Here is a 21156-nt window from a genome sequence, read left to right on the forward strand (position 1 = left end):
TGGCCATCTTCTTCTGTACCCATGATAACCTACATGGCAAAAATAAAAATGCACAACACATGTTAAATCTATGTAGAAATTTTAGGGTATGACAGATTAACGGTCAATTTTCTAATTTCGGAAGAAAATGGACAGTGAATCAACAATCTAAACAAAAATATAGGAAACTAATGCATCCCATAAGCATTTCCAACAGCAAAGGCAGAGACTATCTTTACCAAAAAAAAAAAACAAAGGCAGAGAAGTGCAAAATTAAAAATAAAAAACCTGCTTCAGAATTATGACCAAGTAATGACATGAAAATAACAAGATAAACAAGACAATTGAATATAAACAAAGGCCTGAAAGCTTTATTAGTTTTATTCGGATCATCTCAAGATTCTCCTAAATACGAAAATTCAAGCTACACTATTAGAACTAACAGAAAAGAAAAAGAAAATAAAAGATACAATAATCAAATAAATAGAGCTGAAATGTTTCATTTATGGGCTTTTCTTTTCTTTGAAGGATTGTGAGCAATCCAGATCCCCTCACAATCTTCACGTCCATACATTGATTGTTCATCGTCATTCACATCCAGAGATTCCATATCCGAAATACTTCGTTCTAATGTTGTCTCCAATACCATCATCAATGAAGTCATCATCTTCATTCTCATTATCATGATCATAATATCTCTGAGGAGTTGCTAGGGCAACTGACCATTTAGGATCGATCGGATCCAGTACATAGAAAACTTGCTTCACTTGAGAGGCAAAGACGAAAGAATCAGATTTGTACCCAATTCTACCAAGATCAACCAGTATAAAACCCAAGTCATCTACCTTGATGCCATTTTGATTCTCAACCCAATCACACTTGAATACTGGGAGTTTGAACTTAGTGTAATCAAGCAACCATATTTCGGTAATAACACCATAGTAGCAACTTTCTAAAAAGAGTGGATTTTTATCTCTTGCACTTGTTATCTGCATTCCACTGGCAACTAAACTCACTCCACTATTCTGATTGACTCGTGACGCATCATGATCCTTTGTGGAGAAACGACAACCATTAATCACATAATTGTGATATTTCAATACATGTATATGAGGACCTTGAGCTATCCAACGTAAGGTTTTCGAGACATTGTTACCAGGGATGCTCCTTTCATCTGAAACCTGTGTTCTTTATAAAATTAGTTACGCTTATTAGAGTAGTAAATAAAAAATTCAAGTTGTTTAGTAACTCACCCTTTTTCTTAACCAATCACTAAAAGTGCTAATATGTGCATCATGTAACCACTTTTGGCTTTTTGATTAAGGGATGATGTTTTGCCTTAAGTAGTTCATATGCTCCCTACAAATTATGAACTCCAACTCTGGTTAGATATGACAGAAAAATTAGAAAAAAAATTGAACTCCTCAAATGTATTTGAAATGTCATTACTCGATATAAGGTTCAACAACATTTGTATTGTGCAACACATAACCATGTGCTTCCTCTAAGGACTTCCGGTCGACAACTACCAAATCACCACCTGATGGAGGCTTTCCAGAAACAATCTCCTTGGCTATGTTGCTTTCAACATGTGGAGTACCAACAGCACCCAAATCAGATAAAAACTCACTACAAAACTCAACTGCTTCTTCTACAATATAACATTCAGCAATGCAACCTTCTGGACGATTACGATTTCTTGCATAGTCTTTAAAACCTTCATGTACCTTAACAAAAAGAAAAGGAATATTGATGGAATTTCCTATATTAACTTGGTATAATTTGAACTATAAATGATATTCGGCAAACTTACCTCTCAAATGGGTACATCCATCGAAAGAAAACTGGACCACAAAGTTGGACTTCTCTCACAAGATGTACGGTTAAATGAACTATAATGTCGAAGAAAGATGGTGGAAAGTACTTCTCCAGAAGACATAATGTGATTACCAATTCTTTCTGAGTTTCACGTAATTTCTGCAAATCGACTACTTTCACACAAATGGCATTGAAGAAGAAGCAGAATCTAATAATTACATATCTCACATGCTTTGGCAACACAGATCTTATTGCCACCGGAAGCAATTGTTGCATCAGCACATGACAATCGTGGGATTTCAAACCACCTAATTTTAAATCTTCCTTTGAAACAAGTGGCCTGAAATTAGATGAGTAACCTTCAGGAACTTTTAGCTCATGCAAGGTTTTGCAAACTCGTAATTTCTCTGCTTTGGATAATGTGTAACAAAATTCGGTGGCGTATGTTCTCAATCCTTTTCTTTCTGGTGCCAATTCCTTTCTCAAACCCATCTCCTTAAGATCACGACGAGAAGCAACCCCTGATAAGAGCCCAAAACTGTAGTTTTAACCCTGTAACAGTCATACTATTAGACCAATTATGTGAGTAATAATTAAGAGTTAACACTGATTACGTGTTTTATGCATTTCGGGTTTCAAAGTCCATTATGTGCAGAAATGTGCCACTTTAGCGAGATAAAGGAGCAAAGGTCGGTTACTAAGGACTTCCGTGATTAAAGGCCAAGATTCAAAAAGATAAAGCCTTTCTAAAGCCCGGTCAAAAGCTGAAAAGTCGACGCTTGGCGTAAACAAAGACACAAGTCGTGAGAAACTTCCGAAGGTCGTATCTTTAGACTCAGACCTTGGAATGGGGCCTACCTTATGTCAAAACGACCGGCTCGGAAAGAGCTTTCCAATGGTTCAAGCCTTGATCCAATCAGAGGAGCAAAAGTGGACAAAAATTCTATTGAAGCCAACTGCAGCTGAAGAGGCCTTTTTGGACTGAAAGAATTGGGTTTTGGGCCCGATTTTCCGGCCCAAAACATGGCTCCAAGCCCATGCACGATTTTTGGATCTGAAAGTATAAAAACAAAAGCTTAGCTCTTTGTTAATGGTAGATAGTTAGACCTAGATTAGAAATTAGATTAGTAGCCTCCATTAATTAGTTTTAGATCTCAGTTTTAGAATTTCATTCCCTGTTTTAGATTAAAACTTTAAATCATTGTTCTTTATTGATTAGATAAATAAAATAGTTATTCTTGTCAATTTCGATTTTTGTTATTTACAATTTATTAGATCTAATTTCAATTCTTGTTATCATTCAATTCTTAGTTATTAATTAGATTTCGATTATTGTTTAGTTAAATTTCATAAAGTTAGAATCTTTGTAATATGTTGTATTCAATTTCAATGGGAAATGATGGTTTGATGAATCAAGGCTAAAACCTCCATTAGAGGGGTTGATGAAGCCTTGATGAAAACTTAGTTGTATAGTGTAAAAACGTTGTAGAGTCTATTCCATTCTAGAAGGTCGTGTTTCGCCATGAGAATGGGTGGACGACCTCACATGCTAGTTATCATTGGTAGAAATGTCATGTTAATTAGGGATTAGAACGAGCAATTCTTACCGTAAGAACATAAGAATTGAATTACAACAGTCTATTCTAGGTGATTAAGTTGGATTCGAGGTGGATTCAATTCCCCTCTAATTCTTTATCTAGATTCAAGAACATTAGTATTTCCATATATTTCGTAGTGACATTCAACATATTGCTTTTCATATTGCATCGTAGTATAATTCCCCTTCGTAAAGCTCTCATTAGACTTAAGACCGATTAGTTAACTATGAAATCATTCCATGCTAGAGAACTAGGAGTGGAACGAATTTGTTACTCCACTCTATTTCGATAGAATTGAGAGTAGAAATCTTTGATAAATATAGGCAGCATAGATTAGTTGTAGTTTACTTACGTTTTGAGTTCATCGTTTTTTTCGTAGGTAGACTATCTATTTTTACGTTTATCAAATGGCGCCGCTGCCATCTTAGTTTCACTTTAGCATTGTTTTCATAGTATAATTAGTCATTTTTAAGTCCCATTTCACCCACCCACCCTTGTTTGATTCATACTGCGGGTTGTTCATTTTCAGCATTGAAAAGTTCTCGAAAATTACACGGAGACCGCATACCGCCCATACCGACCGCCCGAGAGAAAGCGACCAGCTAAGTTATTGAACACGAGCCGACCGCATTCAAAGCAAGCGCACCAGCCACTAAAGCTGAAATTTGCCGGATTTCCACAGGTTTGTTTTGAATTTCGATTTTTCAAGTTTTTCGGTGTTTTAACTTGTTATATACACTCTAACACGCCAGAAACAAGACGCTATTCATAAGCGAAGCAAGGACGCAATCAGGTATTCCTTTCTTCCACACCTCGCATCTCCAGTTAGAGGTTTCTACTAGTATATCAGAATTGTTTGGAGTGTTGCATGTTTAGTTAAGTTCGACTTAGTCTTGCATGAGATTAAGGTCTGGTCGAAGAAAAACAACTAACGTAATTACACGGCAACGTCAACAAACAAGTCTATCTAGTTTCCCACCCACTACACCTCTAGCTACTATTTCACACACACCACCAAATATTATGGCTAAAGAAAGAGAGACTCCTCTCTCTGACTTTTATAAAGCCTTGAGCGATAGCCCTAAATCTTGCATCGTTCTAGGAGACCCAGTGGGGGATTTCCGCATCCCCCCAAATATATTTAATTTGTTACCCGTTTTTCATGGTTTAAACCATGAAAAACCTTATCAGCACATGCGTAGGATTGAACAAGTCCTTACAAAATTCCACCATCCTACGGTTGGTGCGAACAAATTAAATTGAGGGTATTCCCTTTCATCTTAGCTGATAAAGGCGTCTTGGTTAATTGCCCAAAGGCTTAATTCTGTGGACTCGTGGGCCAAACTTGTTCAAATTTGTTTATGGAATATTTTTACCCACCCCTAAAGATGGATGAAATGCTTTCCAAGATTCACTTCTTTCTCGGAGAATCCTCATGAATCATTTTCCGAGGCTTGGAATCGCTTCACCGATCTCCTTATAGAGTGTCCACACCATCACCTAGCAAAAGACACGTTAGTTCGTGGCCTTTTTCAAAGGACTTCTACACCACCATAAAGAAGTCCTAGACATAATGAATGGGGTAGTTTCCTAACTAAAGGAGCCTCGTGAGGCATATAAATTTTGGAAGATCGGACTAAGCGTAATAATAATGGGGGTAGTGACGATTACTCCCGCCTCCGCTAGTTCTTCTTCAACAGCTTAAGGCTACCAAGATGTTTGAGGTTAAATCAGATCCCGAGCTTAAAACTCTAATTGAATCCCTCACTAAAAAAGGTAGAGGCCATTTCTGTACAACAAAAGCCTATCCCCGTCATGAATGTAAATTCAAATCCATGTAGTTTCGTTGAGTCCCGAAGATCCCGACTCCCATCGGCCCTATAACCTATGAACATTCTTGTTCCATTAATAGTGAACCTAACGCCTTTGAGACAAAATCCCAACTTCGTTGGAGAAATAACCAACAAGTCACACCTACAGTGGTACAATAATCAATATGTTAGGCCAACGACGCTTATAACCAAGCTCCACCACAACAAGGACAGGATCAGGGTAATTATAATAATTATAACAACCAAGCGCAACCTCGACAAAGTCAAGCACAAGGTCAATGTAGTTATAATAATTATAATGCTAATAGAGGTATCATTCCGGTAAATAATAACTATCACAATCCGCCCATAAATAATCAACGCGAGATAGTTCCAGTCACACCACCCGTGACTACTACACCCACACAACCGGATCGTCTTGACACCTTCATACAAGTGAGCCAACAACTTTTCCAAACCATGGCTCAATCTAACCAACACATTCTACAATCCGTTAATAATTTAAACCAACAGTTATCCCAAGAGAAAGCCCAACCAAAAGGCGTGTTTCCAGGCCACGCGATACCCAACCCTAGAATAGCAAACACAGCCTTTGAGGTAAACGGTAATACTAGTACGGAAACTACATCCGTAGGTCAGCTAAATGCCATCACCACTCTCCGTTCCGGAAGAGTGGTTGATAACAAAGTAACTATGCCTATAGTTACCCCATCAAGATTCTACACCGGATATCGAACTAGATACGAAATAGAAACCCGAAGAACCTACCACCGTAGAGGTACCGGTTAAACCACAACCTAAGAAACGTAAAGCCAAGGTTACACATCAAGTCGAGCCATACGCTAAATATAGAGTGAAACCACCGCCCTCATAAATTAGCCATGCTAACCCGTGGGGATACTAACTTTGAGGAGATTAGGAACGTTTTCAAAAATCTAACGATAAACCTTCCTTTTCTCGAAGCTATAAAAAAGCTACCTAACCACGCTAAGTTTCTTAAGGAGTTGTGCACTACTAGGCGTAAGACCAACATACTTAAAGACGCCTTTCTAACTGAACAGTTCCCAACTTTATCCGAAAATAATGGAATTGTTAAGTACAAGGACCCTGGTCGTCCTACTGTACAATGCACCTTAGGAGATTCTCACACGACAACCTCGCTACTAGACCTGGGGGCTAGTGTTAACTTACTCCCCGCTTTTATTTGTATAAACAAATAGGTCTAGAGGAGATGCAACCTACTAAAATGACATTGCAATTAGCCGATCGGGTCTATTAAGTATCCTAAGGGTGTGGTTGAAAACGTCTTTGGTTAAAGTCCAAAATTTTTACTACCCAAATTTACTTTATCCTTGACACGTGGTCACTAATCCTCTCTGTACCTATCATTTTAGGGCGCCCCTTCTTGGCATCGCCAACGCTTCATAAACCGCCGCGATGGTTCGATGTCCTTGTCCTTTGGCCATCTTTCTGTTGAGGTAAATGTTTTCAAAACAAGGACACAGATCCCGATTCATCTACAAATGGAGAGGTTAGCATGATCGAGCTTAGCTCAAGATTACTTCAAAACATGTTTCCGGAGAAACAGATTAACAAATTCCTTTCCTTCGAAATTCCGACTTTAACAATGACTCCCCTGGTAGTAGACCGAAATCGAAGAAGAATTCCCCGCAACTCTTTTGCACCGCTTTTTACCACTTCGTGAGTCCCCCCTTTGCCACAACCATTCATCCCTTGATGCTATGACGGAAGATGAATTTTTCAATCTCTATCCCAGTGATCCTTTTGACCCACCTATTGAGGAATGTCTTGCATATATCAAGATTTCTGATGATATGGACTTGAGAGCTCTAGCTGAGAATCATTCACCTTCCATCACCAATATTCCCCACCCTCCACCTTTTCAAAGGAACCTCGAGTTTGCACTCGATCCTTTAGTTTCTCCTGTCCTTCATGATTTTTTAAATCCACCTAGTAAACAAATACTTCCCAAGGATAAACCACTTGACACCTTCATTTTCAGACTTGAGACGGTCCCTAACTACACCATGAATGAGTTTTGTGCTAAACCCACATCCTCATTTTTTCCATGCTTTCCCTCTAAAACTTATCCCAATCCACCATATTTTCCACAACCATTCACTTTTCCACACTTATTCACTAGGACACCCTCTCGTTCAAAGATGAAACATAAGGTGCATGCTCGGTTATGTTATAGGTCTATCCGACTTAGCTTTCATTCCACTAGGTGCGTCAGAGGGAAATCTTGGTGCTTGATTGTGTTTGGATATGTTTTCTGCGATATTTATTTATGGAACGATCCACAACTATTTCGGTTGTTGATATATGATAAACTGCATATTCATACATATGTTTAGATAAGTCTAGGGAATCTGACTTTAAAAGACCTAAGTTTTCGTACAATACCAACGTTCTGGAGTCTAGGCCAAACAAAATTTTCAAACTTAAAAAGAGTTTTCCAATTTTGTTTGGGGGTGGCGTATTTTGGTATTCATTTCAAATCATGTTGCCACCCTAAGCCTGTAATGTTTACTCCAGTAGAGTTTGTGTTAGTTACTACGTACCAGTTTAATTGTTATTCATATTATCGTATCATCTTTACAATATTTACATTCACAGTGCATCGCTAATTTTTGCCACGCTTTCTATGGTAAATTCTTTCCTTATCTCTTTACACTTTGAGGACAAAGCGCTCGATTGTTTGGGGTGGGATAGAAACATTTGCAAAAATTAGACACTTTTAGGATGTAAATTACGACTTTTTTATTTATAAAATATTAAAAATTATAAAAATTAGTTAGTTACATAATTTAATTGTGCTATTGAATTGTTTCATGAACCCCTTCTCCCAAATTGTTTGGGGGTGGTATAGAAACACGATGTAAATGTTAAGCACATATTAGGTTGTATATTACGATTTTTGTCTTAAAAATAATAAAAATAAAAATAAAAAGTTTATGCTATACACTTAGGAATATTGGTATTGTTTCTTTCTCTATGTTTTAATAATCTAGAAGTCTCACGTAGCTTTTGCATTAGAATAGTTTTAGAAACTTAGGTTAATATGTAGGTAATAATCTTTGTATCTATCTATAAATATATTACATGAGTATCTATGATTGTTTGGCAATAAGTTTCAAATCTAGGCTAGAGTACTTATTCTACAAATCCCTGAGAATATAGCCTAAAGCCTTATATGAGTGAAACATTTGAGAAATGACACAAGGGGAGAAGTATATTCCGAATAGAGAAATCACACGTCCACTTGCTTGACCACTATACCATGTCCTAAGAGAGAATTTAGGCCCTTTTTGGATCGATATAGCTAGAAATTCCGACCTAAGTATATTTTCCGCTAGTCAATTAATCGAGCCTTTCATTAGCCCTTTCATAAACCACAAATCCTTTACCCTGTTACAAAATAGAAAAAAAAAAAAAAAAAAAAAAAAAAAAAAAAAAAAAAAAAAAAAAAAAATCAACCTACCCAATTTAGATAAGTCTGATAATAGAATAAGGAAGAAAAAATAAGAGAAAAACCTGTGTAAACAAAAGTTAGTTAATTATTTCAAAAAAATAAAGAAAAGAAGTTTCCATCCAAAGAAAAGAAAAATAAAAATAGAAATAAAATAAAAACTCCAAAAAAATAGAATAAAAGGAGTCAAAAGCCAAAGAAAAAGAAAAAAAAAATATGGCTAAGGATGGAAACAAAGTGTAGAAGCAAAAGTAAATAACAAAGTTTTCTCTAATTACATAATATGAAGACTCTATTATCTCAGACTTTTCCCTTTTGAATATCCATTTCCTTCCTTCTTAAACCATCTCCTAATCCCCGCAACACCTAATAAAGACCTCTAGCTTAATTAGGAATAGGTTAGTGGGATAGTAAGTGGCAGATGTGTTTGATCAACTTCGGCTTCCTTGTGTGTCATTGAGATTGTAAGGTAAAGTATGCCCACTGCACACTGGAGTAGCAAAACTTGAGTGGAAAAATCAGAGTGATTTTTGTCCTGACTTTTATGTGAGAACCTACTTAAGGACGCTATTCCGAGTTTCAGAAACGAACATGCTAGACATTTCATAGTATTACTCATTGTATATATGTTTATTTTAGATGATTGATTATTATGCATATATTAGCTTAGGTTTCGACAAGAATATTCTGTATTCATTGCTAGTGAGATGTATAGATAATTGAGACATAAATAAGGAAACAATAGTTGTATTTCTTAGTCGTTGTAGTATAGATGAAGTTTGTGAGTACCTTCACTGGAAAACTCTCACGAGGCTATAACTCGTCCACTAGGGAATTCCTAGTGGTTAAAGGCCTTGTTGCATATGGTCAATGCAATCGCGACTCAAAGCTTGAACGAGAGTTAGTTAAACTCCATTTTTGGTCACTTATTCTAATTTCTCATCTTTGCTTGAGGACAAGCAAAATGCTGTTTTGGGGGTGGTTTGATAAGAGCCCAAAACTGTAGTTTTAACCCCAGAATATCATACTATTAGACCAATTATGTGAGTAATAATTAAGAGTTAACACCGATTACGTGTTTTTATGCATTTCAGGTTTCAAAGTCCATTATGTGCAGAAATGTGCCACTTTAGCGAGATAAAGGAGCAAAGGTCGATTACTAAGGAGTTCCGTGATTAAAGGCCAAGATTCAAGAAGATAAAGCCTTTCTAAAGCCCGGTCAAAAGCTGAAAAGTCGACGCTGGCGTAAAACAGACACAAGTCGTGAGAACTTCCGGCGTCGTATTTTTAGACTCAGACCTCAGAATGGGGCCTACCTTATGTCAAAACGACCGGCTCGGAAAGAGATTTCCAATTGTCCAAGACTTGACCCAATCAGAGGAGCAGAAGTGGACGAAAAGTCTGTTGAAGCCAACTGCAGCTGAAGAGGCCTTTTTTGACTGAAAGAATTGGGTTTTGGGCCCGATTTTCCGGCCCAAAACATGGCTCCAAGCCCATGCACGATTTTTGGATCTGAAAGTATAAAAACAAAAACTTAGCTCTTTGTTAATGGTAGATAGTTAAACCTAGATTAGAAATTAGATTAGTAGCCTCCATTAATTAGTTTTAGATCTCAGTTTTAGAATTTCATTCCCTGTTTTAGATTAAAACTTTAAATCATTGTTCTTTATTGATTAGATAAATAAAATAGTTATTCTTGTCAATTTCGATTTTTGTCATTTACAATTTATTAGATCTAATTTCAATTCTTGTTATCATTCAATTCTTAGTTATTAATTAGATTTCGATTATTGTTTAGTTAAATTTCATAAAGTTAGAATCTTTGTAATATGTTGTATTCAATTTCAATGGGAAATGATGGTTTGATGAATCAAGGCTAAAACCTCCATTAGAGGGGTTGATAAAGCCTTGATGAAAACTTAGTTGTATAGTTTAGAAGCGTTGTAGAGTCTATTCCATTCTAGAAGGTCGTGTTTCGCCATGAGAATGGGTGGATGACCTCACATGCTAGTTATAATTGGTAAAAATGCCATGTTAATTAGGGATTAGAACGAGTAATTCTTACCGTAAGAATGTAAGAATTGGATTACAACAGTCTATTCTAGGTGATTAAGTTGGATTCGAGGTGGATTCAATTCCCCTCTAATTCTTTATCTAGATTCAAGAACATTAGTATTTCCATATATTTCGTAGTGACATTCAACATATTGCTTTTCATATTGCATCGTAGTATAATTCCCCTTCGTAAAGCTCTCATTAGACTTAAGACCGATTAGTTAACTATGAAATCATTCCATGCTAGAGAACTAGGAGTGGAACGAATTTGTTACTCCACTCTATTTCGATAGAATTGAGAGTAGAAATCTTTGATAAATATAGGCAGCATAGATTAGTTGTAGTTTACTTACGTTTTGAGTTCATCGTTCATTTCGTAGGTAGACTATCTATTTTTACGTTTATCAAACCCGTCCTTCGTTTTCCCCTTAATGTTAAGCAAGGTCCCAATAATGCTATCACAAACATTTTTCTCAATATGCATGCCATCCAAGTTGTGTCGGAGAAGTAAATGTCTCCAATACACAAGCCTGAAAAAAATCGACCTCTTCCTCCAACAACGTGTAACATCATCATGAACAATATTTGCTCTTAACCTTTTTGACTCGTCACTTTTGCCCCAAAAAGTTACAAGTGTTTTAACCTTCTTCCGTATACGCACACCGGTGAGTGGTGTTGGTGCGGATCGAAACTCACATTTACCATTAAACGCCTTTTTTTGCTTTCGATACGGATGCTCTTCCGGAAGATATCTTCTGTGAGCCATGTACACATTCTTCATGCAATGCTTCAATCTGCAAGAATCTGTGTGTTCACCACATATCGGACAAGCGTAATAGCCTTTAACACAAGCACCGGACAAATTACTAAATGCAGGAAAATCGTTAATTGTCCATAAGAGAATAGCCTTTAGTGTAAATTTTTGTCTTTGGAAAGCATCATAAATCTTAACCCCTTTCTTCCACAATTTTTTCAAGTCCTCGATCAAAGGTGCTAAGTATATGTCAATGTCATTTCCGGTTGATGTGGACCGAAATCAACATTGTCAACATCATAAACTTCCTTTTCATGCACAACCACGGAGGAAGATTATAAGTGACTAACACAACAGGCCAACAACTATATTTACTACTAAGAGAGCTATGTGGGTTGATTCCATCTGCCGAAAGTGCTAAGCGAAGGTTTCTTGGTTCTGCTCCAAACTCTGGCCACTTATCATCCACTAGCTTCCATGCGGGTGAGTTTGCTGGGTGACGTAGTTGCCCATCAACTTCTCTCTCATTGGCATGCCATGTTAAATTTTTCGCTGTCTCTGCTGATTGGAACATCTTTTCGAATCTAGGGATCGGTGGAAAATACCACAAAACTTTTGCAGGCGAACCATTACTTTGCTCAATCATATTATCCTTCAACTTATATCTTGAAAGTCCACATGTAGGTACATGGCATGTCTTTCTGCCACTAAACCCCTTCCGATATAGTATGCAATCATTGGGACACGCATCTATCTTCTCATATTTCATTCCATACACTGCCAATGTCTTTTTAACCTCACGCATATTTTTGGGCAGTATATTCTCTTCGCTTGGTTGCATGTCTCTCATCATTTGTAACATCTTTGTGAAGCTTTTGTCGGACCACCCACTCTTCGCTTTCAGATTGAACAAGTTAACAGTGGCAGATAACTTCGTATACTTTGAACATCCTCTATACAAAGGTTCCTCAGCATCTTCAAGCAACTTCTTAATCATTTCGGGGGTTACCCGCATAATCGATCTTCTTGGCGGCTGAACCAATTTTTGTTTGTTTTCAACAGATCCTCTACAGCTCCCACTCAAAATGATGATGGGAAGGCTTATCTGTATCCATATACGAGGGAGCTGCACTTGTTGTTCTTTCCCCATGCCATGTCCATGTAGTATAACTTTGGCACATGCCATTGAAATACAAATGATTTTTAACGTCGAGTTCCATCAATTTCTTGACATTCCCGCATAGTTTGCATGGACATCGTATAGGATTTCCCTCACCAGCATGGCCCCGTGCAAACTATAGAAAATTCTGAACCCCTCCCCTACTTGGAATTCAATAGATAACTTATCCTTGGACATCCAACCCTTATCCATTTTGAATGTGTCAAAGTGTAATCTGAATGTAAACAGTATTGTTCAGTTAACAAAGTAATCAAAAGGCATTTTTTAATCCCCCACGAATATGCCAGATATGAAATCTAACAAGAACACTACATGACCAGTCTTTATTTCTAATAAAACATTAATAATGTTACGTATTATATGGTCAGGGGTTGCTCGGTACTAGCTATTTAATACATACAGACAAATAACGAGGTGAACAAACTAGAATTCATGCGTAACCATGTTACTTCTTCATTTTATAGCTTAACTAGATGTACAAAAAAACAGGTTTTCCTCTTTCTTAGGTAAAACTATATATCAACATCATTGAAAGTGAAACCTATGCTATGAGAATCAAAGTTAACTTACTGAATTAATAGATATTCATGCATATACACAGTAAGGCTCTGTTTGGCAATAGGAATTTTTGTATTAGCCAACCTAATTTAGGTGATCCAACACAGTAGATGTATAAACAAGTGTGTAGATTGTATTAGAAAATCAAAAATAGTGTGGAAGGTGTTTGGTATAATTTTCACTATGACTTCTTAACAATCCACAAAATAATTATTTTTCAAAAAAAAAAAAAAAAAAAAAAAAAAAAAAAAACTACTGGAATTGAATAACTGTAGGATCAAGAAATACACGTATTACAAATTTATCAAAAAATCACCATTTGAAATTGCATATTGGTATTGTAGAACCCCAATTTAAATCCCCCCCCCCAAAAAAAAAAACTCTTTATTACTGAAAATAGTACTTATATTGAGAGCTTCAAAATGAATAATCATCCTCCAATTAATCGAAATCAGATAAGCAAACTAATACATGGGCTCAAAAACCCCAAATTCTAAACAACTCATTTTCAAAACTTCTTAACTAAAAAATGTTGTGAAAAGTGGGAGTAAGGTGAGAGATGGGTTTTTAGATAGATGGGTGGGTGGTGAGATAGAAATATTGTGATCAATACTTTAAAAATTTTGGTAGAGTAAAATTCACTAGAGAAGAAGAAGAACAGTATTTTCCTCCTTTTCTAACTTACCCTTTTTAAATCGATTTCCTGTGGTTTCATAAGGTTTGTATAACCGTATCTTAGCTTTCCCAATGGATTTCGTTAACCCGGTTTCGGGCCTTTATGTGTGCTGGTTAATCACTAAGTTGTGGCCCATACTCACATAATAAATGGACCAAACAACAAGATATACTATCAAGGGTCTTGTACATTGTACATGTTGGGCCATCCATACTACCAAACAGGTCCTAAAGTAACAATACTTGAATTCAATAGTGTAACATTTTAAGCGAGTAACAACTAAAACTATAAATGTATGGACTATTGACCAATAAAAAAATGGTTGTACTATCCAAAAACAAAGGTGCATAACAGAAAACATGTTTCCTCACACTCATGTACACAAAACAAAATTGATAAAGTCATATACACATGAACAAAGGTTAACCCAAAAAGATTAAACTTAATCAGATAAAGAAGATAGAAGTGTACCAACTCTAAAAGCAACCCAAGTTGGAGCAAAGCAATCAGGACCTTCTCTTGTCCAATTCGATTCTAACAAGGACTGGGAAGTGATAAAAGATCTACAAATAAATAAATAAAATGTTTAGCCGCTAATTCACTACTCAGGATATAACAATGGCAATAAACAAGCTGAAAAAACAAAAGTGAACCTATTTACAATTGAGAAAGCATATCAAATGGTTCTACTACCCAAATACAAAATTTCATGACGAAAACCTTGCATTCTCAACTTACATAAAACCAAGTTGCAAGGGCAGAAGTCTACCCTGAAAGCTAAACTTATGAGGGGTGCAATTTTAACAGATTGCAATAAAGTAACATAGATTGCAAAGCTATGAATTACCAAGCAAAATGTAGTTTACCAAGACCACATAAGAATACTAGGGGGTTGTGCAAAAGGTAGCTTTCGACATTTAAAAGTTGTATTTGACTTAAATTTGGGTGGCCAGAAATCTAAATTATCAGGTGACCGACCATTTGTACATCAATGCCTCATTGCTTCCACTAGCAGCCAATGTTTCTGTTAATCATGTTATTAGACACAAAGTTCGTTTCGTCTTATGGAGGGCAACTCGTTAACAAGCTTATCGATAACGCTATTTGTTCTAATACTACAGGCCTGGATCTATTCTTAACTCCGGTGGGTGTTACGAAACTCATGAGTTCAAATACCAAGGAAAAGGCAATGAATTTAACCGAAATATAATGAATGATTCTTATTTTAAATAATGAAGACAATCCAGCCGGTGGAATAAGTTCAATTCTGGTTAATTGGAAGAATCTGTTTGGTCTCATACTCTTATCAGCTATTTGTGTGCAATCACGTTACCTTAAATAATAGCACTAGCTTGATATAGTCATAGATACAAGAAAAAAGCTCGCTATGTACAAGAAGGCCTTATCTGAAAAAAGATAAGAGTAATACCTGCTCAAAAGCAAATCTAGTTGAGGCAGGATGACCAAAACCTCCTCAGATCCAATTTGTTTTAACAAGGAATGAATAGCTGATGGAAAAACTGCAAATCAGTTTATAAAGGTTAGGCACTAACTTATTTATACATGAATTTTCAAAAATCTGACTAGTTTTGAACACTATATAATCTCCTAGCTTAATCTAAGATCATTTTAGTACCTGAAAACCCAGAAGAGTTGTTGAACTGCTGTGGAGTTGAAATGGGTAGTGGAACTTGTTTCTGAGTCGTTGGTGTGAGAGGTGAAGAGGGCAAAATACACGGATAGTGGAGAGCGAGATAGCTGGGATTAAAAATACACGAATAGATATATAGTGGAGAGCAAGATAGTTAGCGAGATAGTTGGGATTAAAAATACACGAAGAGATAGCAGAGAGCGAGATACTTGGGATTAGAATGGCAGTTGCCATTATCGTGAGTTCGTGATATTCCTGAGCTAGAGAGTACTGTAGAGTGGGAGTTCAATTTTTGTTGGACTTCTATTTTTGTTGGAATTTCTGTTTTCTTTAATTTATTCCGAGATATTTGGTATAATAGCTATTATATCATTTTAGTGCCGAGATATTTGGTATAATAGCTATTATATCATTTGAGTGCCGAGATATTTGGTTTAATATCAATTATATCAGTTCAATGTGAGATAAATTAAATTTCCTATTATATCAGTTTTAGAATGGTGAGATAAATGAAATTTCCTATTATATCTGTTCCACAATGGTGAGATAAATGAAATTTCCTATTATATCAGTTCCTATCCACCAGTGGTAAAATCCATATATTTTATCTCGGTTAAGTAAGAAGCGAGATAACAGATTTATACTCAGAGTTAGTACCTAAATTACAGGACATATTATCTCTCTTATCAGCAGAACCGAGATAAGGCTAATTTTATAACCGAGATAAAAACCCTTTTTTTTAGTAGTGTGTTAGTTCAATGCAGTTGTATCCAGTTTCCGATTTCTCATTAATTTAATCATTGAGGGTTAGTTCAATGCATTTCCAACCAGTTTTCGATTTCCCGACAATTATTTTTTTATGTTAATTCGATGTATTTGCATCCAAGTTTTGATTTCTCATTAATTATTCTTTAAGGTTAGTTTAATGCAGTTGTATCCATAGTCCAATTTCCCATTAATTACTTTTTAAGATTAGTTAGTGTTTTCATTTGTATCAAGTTTTCGATTTTTCATTAAATATTATTTGAGGTTAGTTCGATGCATTTGCATCCAGTTTTCGGTTTCCCATTAATTGTTCGTTGAGTTTAGTTTCATATAGTATTGGGTGTACACTTAGTTTTTAGTGTACACTGTTACTTATTTTATGATTAGTTGACTTTTATTTTTCCTTTTTTGTCTCAGTCACATGTGAGGTTAACAAATGTAGAAAGTAAATGTTCAGGCAACTCATTTCATTTTTTCCTTCGATATTTCATTGTCTTTTTCTAGAAAGAAACTTTGTTATGTTAAACTTCACCTAAGATTAGTGTGAAAACTATTCTTTGTGGCGTAAGAGTTTTAAGGTGGAAGCTATTGTTTTTAGCAATTTAGTTTTTTTGTCTCCTATTTTTTTTTTTTGTAATTAGCTATATCGTTTTAGGAAAAATTGGAGAATATGTGAAACTCTAGATGGGATTGTTTCCTTCTTTATATTATATTTTTTTTGTAATTAGTAATAGAGTTTAGAAAAAACTGAAGTCTATGTGAGTGCTCAAATTATCTGATTTTTCTATATTAGTCTTTTACTTTTTCGTAATTAGTCAAAAAATTTAACAAATATTAGAGACTATGTGAATACTCAAAAAATAGAGCCAAGATGGTACAACTATAATATATATCTAAAGATAGCCTATAATATATATCTCAATATAGCTTTTTGGGCCTGACGGCCTGACCTGCCCAGTCACTTTTCCCAATTTTTGAAGAGGATGTGATATAATTTTCCACTTGGAATGAAGTGGGTTGTGAAGATGCTCTAATGCTGCAAGCCTGCAACATTTTCACATGTGTCATTACGTAGGAAGCAAACAAAAAATGACTAACTAAAGATAACCATGGGCCGATGGGAATAAAAAAGGTCTGTCTATACTTAGAGTGAAACTGTCAAAGATAATTTCCACCCTCTATTGCTCCTTTTGAGCTTCTTATGCCACCATCTTAAATCCTTTCTTTTTTTTCTTAAGGTTTTATACAAAAATTCCTACGTTTTTCAATTGAATTAGTTTATTCTAAAATGGTTGTTCTTTAATGCTATCTTTTTATTTTTAATGGTTTCCATATTTGACAGGTGAAGTTGCTCTTGAATCAATGGAGCTTGAAGGAACATCTATTCAACACGAGGTATGTCCTTATATATGTGTATTCAGATAATTAGCAAGGCTTTGTACCCATGCAATTCTGGTTTCTAGAGCTAGTTTTGCTGCATTGCCGAAAATATTCTTAGCTAGTGGCCGAGCAAGAGGCCGGGAAGGATCACATTTAAGAGAATGCAAAAATGCCACATTGTTGAACAATTAATTGATGATGACTAATACTGCTTTAAGTACATTTTTTTTTGGCTAAATTGCTGTAAGTACTTGTTTACATTTTTGTGCTTCTGCCGTTACAATTTAGGTCCATCTACTATAAAAGCATAGTTGGTCAGATTATTATGGCAAACTGAAACACACCCAAGTACTGACGGCAACGATGGCATTTGTCTTCTTTCTCACACATGGGCATCAATGCATGCAGTCATCCACTCCTCCTACTAATTTTGGATTTTACATGCCTAACAAAATTGCTACAATATTCTACTAGAAGTCCAAATGTGGGCCTGACCGCCTGAGAAGGTTTAGAATCTAATTTGTGGTGATTGTTTATCTCCCTACTACCATGGAGATCATTCTCAGAATAGAAACACTCATTTGTTTGACCTTACCAAAAAACCTACTACAGTCCAAACACTCAAAGTGAAGGTGAACATATTTTGGCGAAGCTAGAAAAATCTAATTAGCCACAATTTTTCTTTTTGTAATATATATTTTTGTTTTAATGATCGTCACTGTGTGACTGCTTTTTCCTGTACTCCGGCTGAACGCTGATATATATCATCTCTTTTAGGACCCTTCATCAAGCATCACAAGGAACTCCAGGCCTAAACCACTGTACACTTGTGGAGTTGCCATGCTTAATATAGCACACAGAGCATCCGCCAAAGCTGAGAGTGTCCAAGGCCCAATAGGTTATATAACACAAAGAGTAACTAAACTTTCAAGCCCAATTGTCAGCACCATGCAATACCAGTGGCTTGCAATGCTTTCATACACAGATGACCAAATCCTTGCCATTGAAAACCTGATCGAGACAATATTCCCGTCCTCAGCCTATGTGTTTGACAAGATCGATGCACTCGTTCAAGTAGCAAAAACTCTACTGGTGAAATTTGAGAATGCAATCGACCAGTTTCCATATGTAATTCAGTTGGTCGACCCTATTATTAACCACTTATTCTTCACAATGATGGATACCAAAGAGTTCGAGCTAGGCAAAGTAAATGAAGACTCCAACGACTTAGACTGCAGTGACCTCGCCGTTATTGAGGATGAGAATGATCCTATCCATGTCTCTATAGCATCAAGTGAGAAGGTCCAAACACCTGGTGAACTCGTCCATGTTGAGAATGAGAATGAACCCATCAAGCCCAATTCAGTTGTAAAGGCTTCGCCCCTGGATGACGTCGCTAAGCTGGAAGGTGCAAAAGAAAAGGAAGCAGTTAAACAAGACCCGATTCTAGAACTGTTTGCTGAAGGATGGTTTATGAGATGAAAGTCATGAAACATGACTGCTTGAAATATTTCTCCCTATCTGATGTAAATAGTATGAGCGTAGAGTGCTAGTAAGTTTTTTGCATTTTCTTTCTTTTCTCTGCAATCAAAGACTAAGTTAACCTGGTTGTTCTCTATGGCACATTATGTAGTGTATAGTGGTTTTCTAATTCCGACTTGTGTAACTACGCTGGAATAGTTGCAGTCTTGCAGAAGAGAATTTGAACGAAAAAAATGTCTCGAATTTCAGTGCGCCCACCGTGGGGCTCATGTAAATAGTATGAGCGTAGAGTGCTAGTAAGTTTTTTCCATTTTCTTTCTTTTCTCTGCAATCAAAAAATGTCTCGAATTTCAGTGCGCCCACCGTGGGGCTCGAACCCACGACCACAAGGTTAAGAGCCTTGCGCTCTACCAACTGAGCTAGACGGGCTTTAGCCTTCTACACGTCATTATATAGTAACTAATTAGAGTGGTCTAGAGTGACGGTGCCTAGGACACTGCGATAATCAGCATAAAGCTAAACCATTTTGTTAGAGAGACCTTGATTTTCAGTACTTCTTTGACCAATACACACGCACCCCCTACCTGATGAGTGCCATATCAGTGTGTTCACAAATTCGGTTCAAAAGATTCGGTTGCTATAGAATTTTGGTTTTGTTTGAGCTACATCCCCGTTCTTAATTCGACAATTTAAGTATAAATAAGGTAGACTTCAAATATATAAAATATACCAGTTGTCTTTGCTTGAAATATGTTTAGCTCCATAGCTAGAGTGCTAGACCTCGAAATGAGAATAAGATAATGCTGTTGGTTGAGTCCAGAAGCATATAACTCCAGCAAACATCTACTTCTCTCATTTCTTCATCCGTTCATCTCATTTGTTCGCCAAGTTTTCAGATTATATTGGAACACATATATATACTTGTAAACAATCTCAGAAAGCGTGTTCCGGCTTTTAGAGGCATGTAGTGTGTAGAGCTCAACAGTTCGGTTTAAGTACGAGGATTCCGGGTATATCTGTTGGCCATGTAGTTCAGTAGTCCTGCGACAAGCAAGAGAAAACAGCGTCTTCAAATTAAGTAGTCCTAAATTGAAACGGTGTGCCGATACCCTGTCCTACAGAGTGAAGAAGAGAAAGATAGAGGATGATAAAGACAGGAGAAGTAGGTGCCGACTAGCAAAGTCGGTAAAACTTTTGGGTGATGATACTAGAGGTCTGGGCTCAAACCCCGCCAGCATCAAAAAGTTACTGATCTCATTTAAAACAGGTTTGCGAAAAAAAAAAAAAAAAAAAAACAAAAAGAACATGCGAAGAAATTGTTTATCAGTTATTCTATGAACGACGGTGTTCATTGGTACAGGATCGTTCCTAGCAAGAATATAAACATTAAACAGTAACAGTGGTGACACTTTTTTAGCTCCAATTTGCATAGTTCCCCTTACCCTGTAATCGGTTAATCTAGTGGTTCTGTTGCTCTAGGGTCCATGATGGGTGGTTGTCTTGGTGAAGGAATAATTTTCAAGGTTCTGCTGATGTCTTATATTTTGATACTAATAGCAATGAGCCAATGACGACAGATTTGAATGGCTTAAGAGGGCAAAACACATTTTATGGGGACGCGAGGAGTCGATCCTCGTAACTCGCAGTGGTGCCTGAGAAACTGCGATATTCGGCAGACAAGCTAAACCATTTTGTTCGAGCTACATCCCCTGTCTTGTTTTTAGAATTATAATATAACACTTAAACCAGTTTCAAATATGTTTAGCGCCTCTTTTGAAAATTTGAAAAACGCGAAAAAACAGGGAAGGGAAAAGGAAATTATGTCGTTGGTTCAGTCCAGAAGCATATAAGTATATAACTCGATCAAACATATCCTTCTTTCATTTCTTCCCTCAAGTGCACCAAGTTTTCAGATTGAAACATATATATACTTGT

General features: G+C 36.4%; 2 protein-coding genes and 1 non-coding gene across 4 annotated transcripts; 1 reads left to right on the forward strand and 2 right to left on the reverse strand.

Annotated features, from left to right (window-relative positions):
* Nucleotides 1-566: 566 nt before the first annotated feature.
* Nucleotides 567-12715, reverse strand: LOC147486013 (uncharacterized). Its single transcript, XM_086573629.1, is given in 6 exon segments — nucleotides 567-1167; nucleotides 1429-1687; nucleotides 1690-1706; nucleotides 1793-2318; nucleotides 11175-11701; nucleotides 11880-12715. Coding segments are annotated over 6 exon segments (2766 nt in total).
* Nucleotides 12716-17510: 4795 nt separating this feature from the next.
* On the forward strand, nucleotides 17511-19349 carry LOC147486014 (uncharacterized). 2 transcript variants are annotated; one of them, XM_086571446.1, is made up of 3 exons: nucleotides 17511-17597; nucleotides 17702-17754; nucleotides 18517-19349. In XM_086571446.1, exons 2-3 carry the CDS (start codon nucleotides 17722-17724, stop codon nucleotides 19219-19221), a joined length of 738 nt encoding a protein of 245 aa, XP_086427572.1. In that variant the 5' UTR covers nucleotides 17511-17597; nucleotides 17702-17721; the 3' UTR covers nucleotides 19222-19349. The 2 variants fall into 2 exon arrangements, with proteins under 2 accessions (XP_086427572.1, XP_086427571.1); XM_086571445.1 differs by lacking the exon at nucleotides 17511-17597 and having other exon boundaries at nucleotides 17604-17754.
* Nucleotides 19350-19577: 228 nt separating this feature from the next.
* On the reverse strand, nucleotides 19578-19650 carry TRNAK-CUU (transfer RNA lysine (anticodon CUU)). Its single transcript has one exon. It is a non-coding gene; the product is annotated as a tRNA-Lys (tRNA).
* Nucleotides 19651-21156: the final 1506 nt, after the last annotated feature.

This window comes from Coptis chinensis, chromosome 7 (assembly GCF_015680905.1).
Source record: "Coptis chinensis isolate HL-2020 chromosome 7, ASM1568090v1, whole genome shotgun sequence".
In the NCBI taxonomy this organism is placed as follows: domain Eukaryota; kingdom Viridiplantae; phylum Streptophyta; class Magnoliopsida; order Ranunculales; family Ranunculaceae; genus Coptis; species Coptis chinensis.

Bases quoted from the DNA above. Each gene is read 5' to 3' on its own strand.
- LOC147486014 (XM_086571446.1), top strand. From the start codon at position 17,722: ATGGAGCTTGAAGGAACATCTATTCAACACGAG. The intron at 17,755-18,516 runs GTATGTCCTTAT...CATCTCTTTTAG, and splicing joins GAACATCTATTCAACACGAG to GACCCTTCATCAAGCATCAC.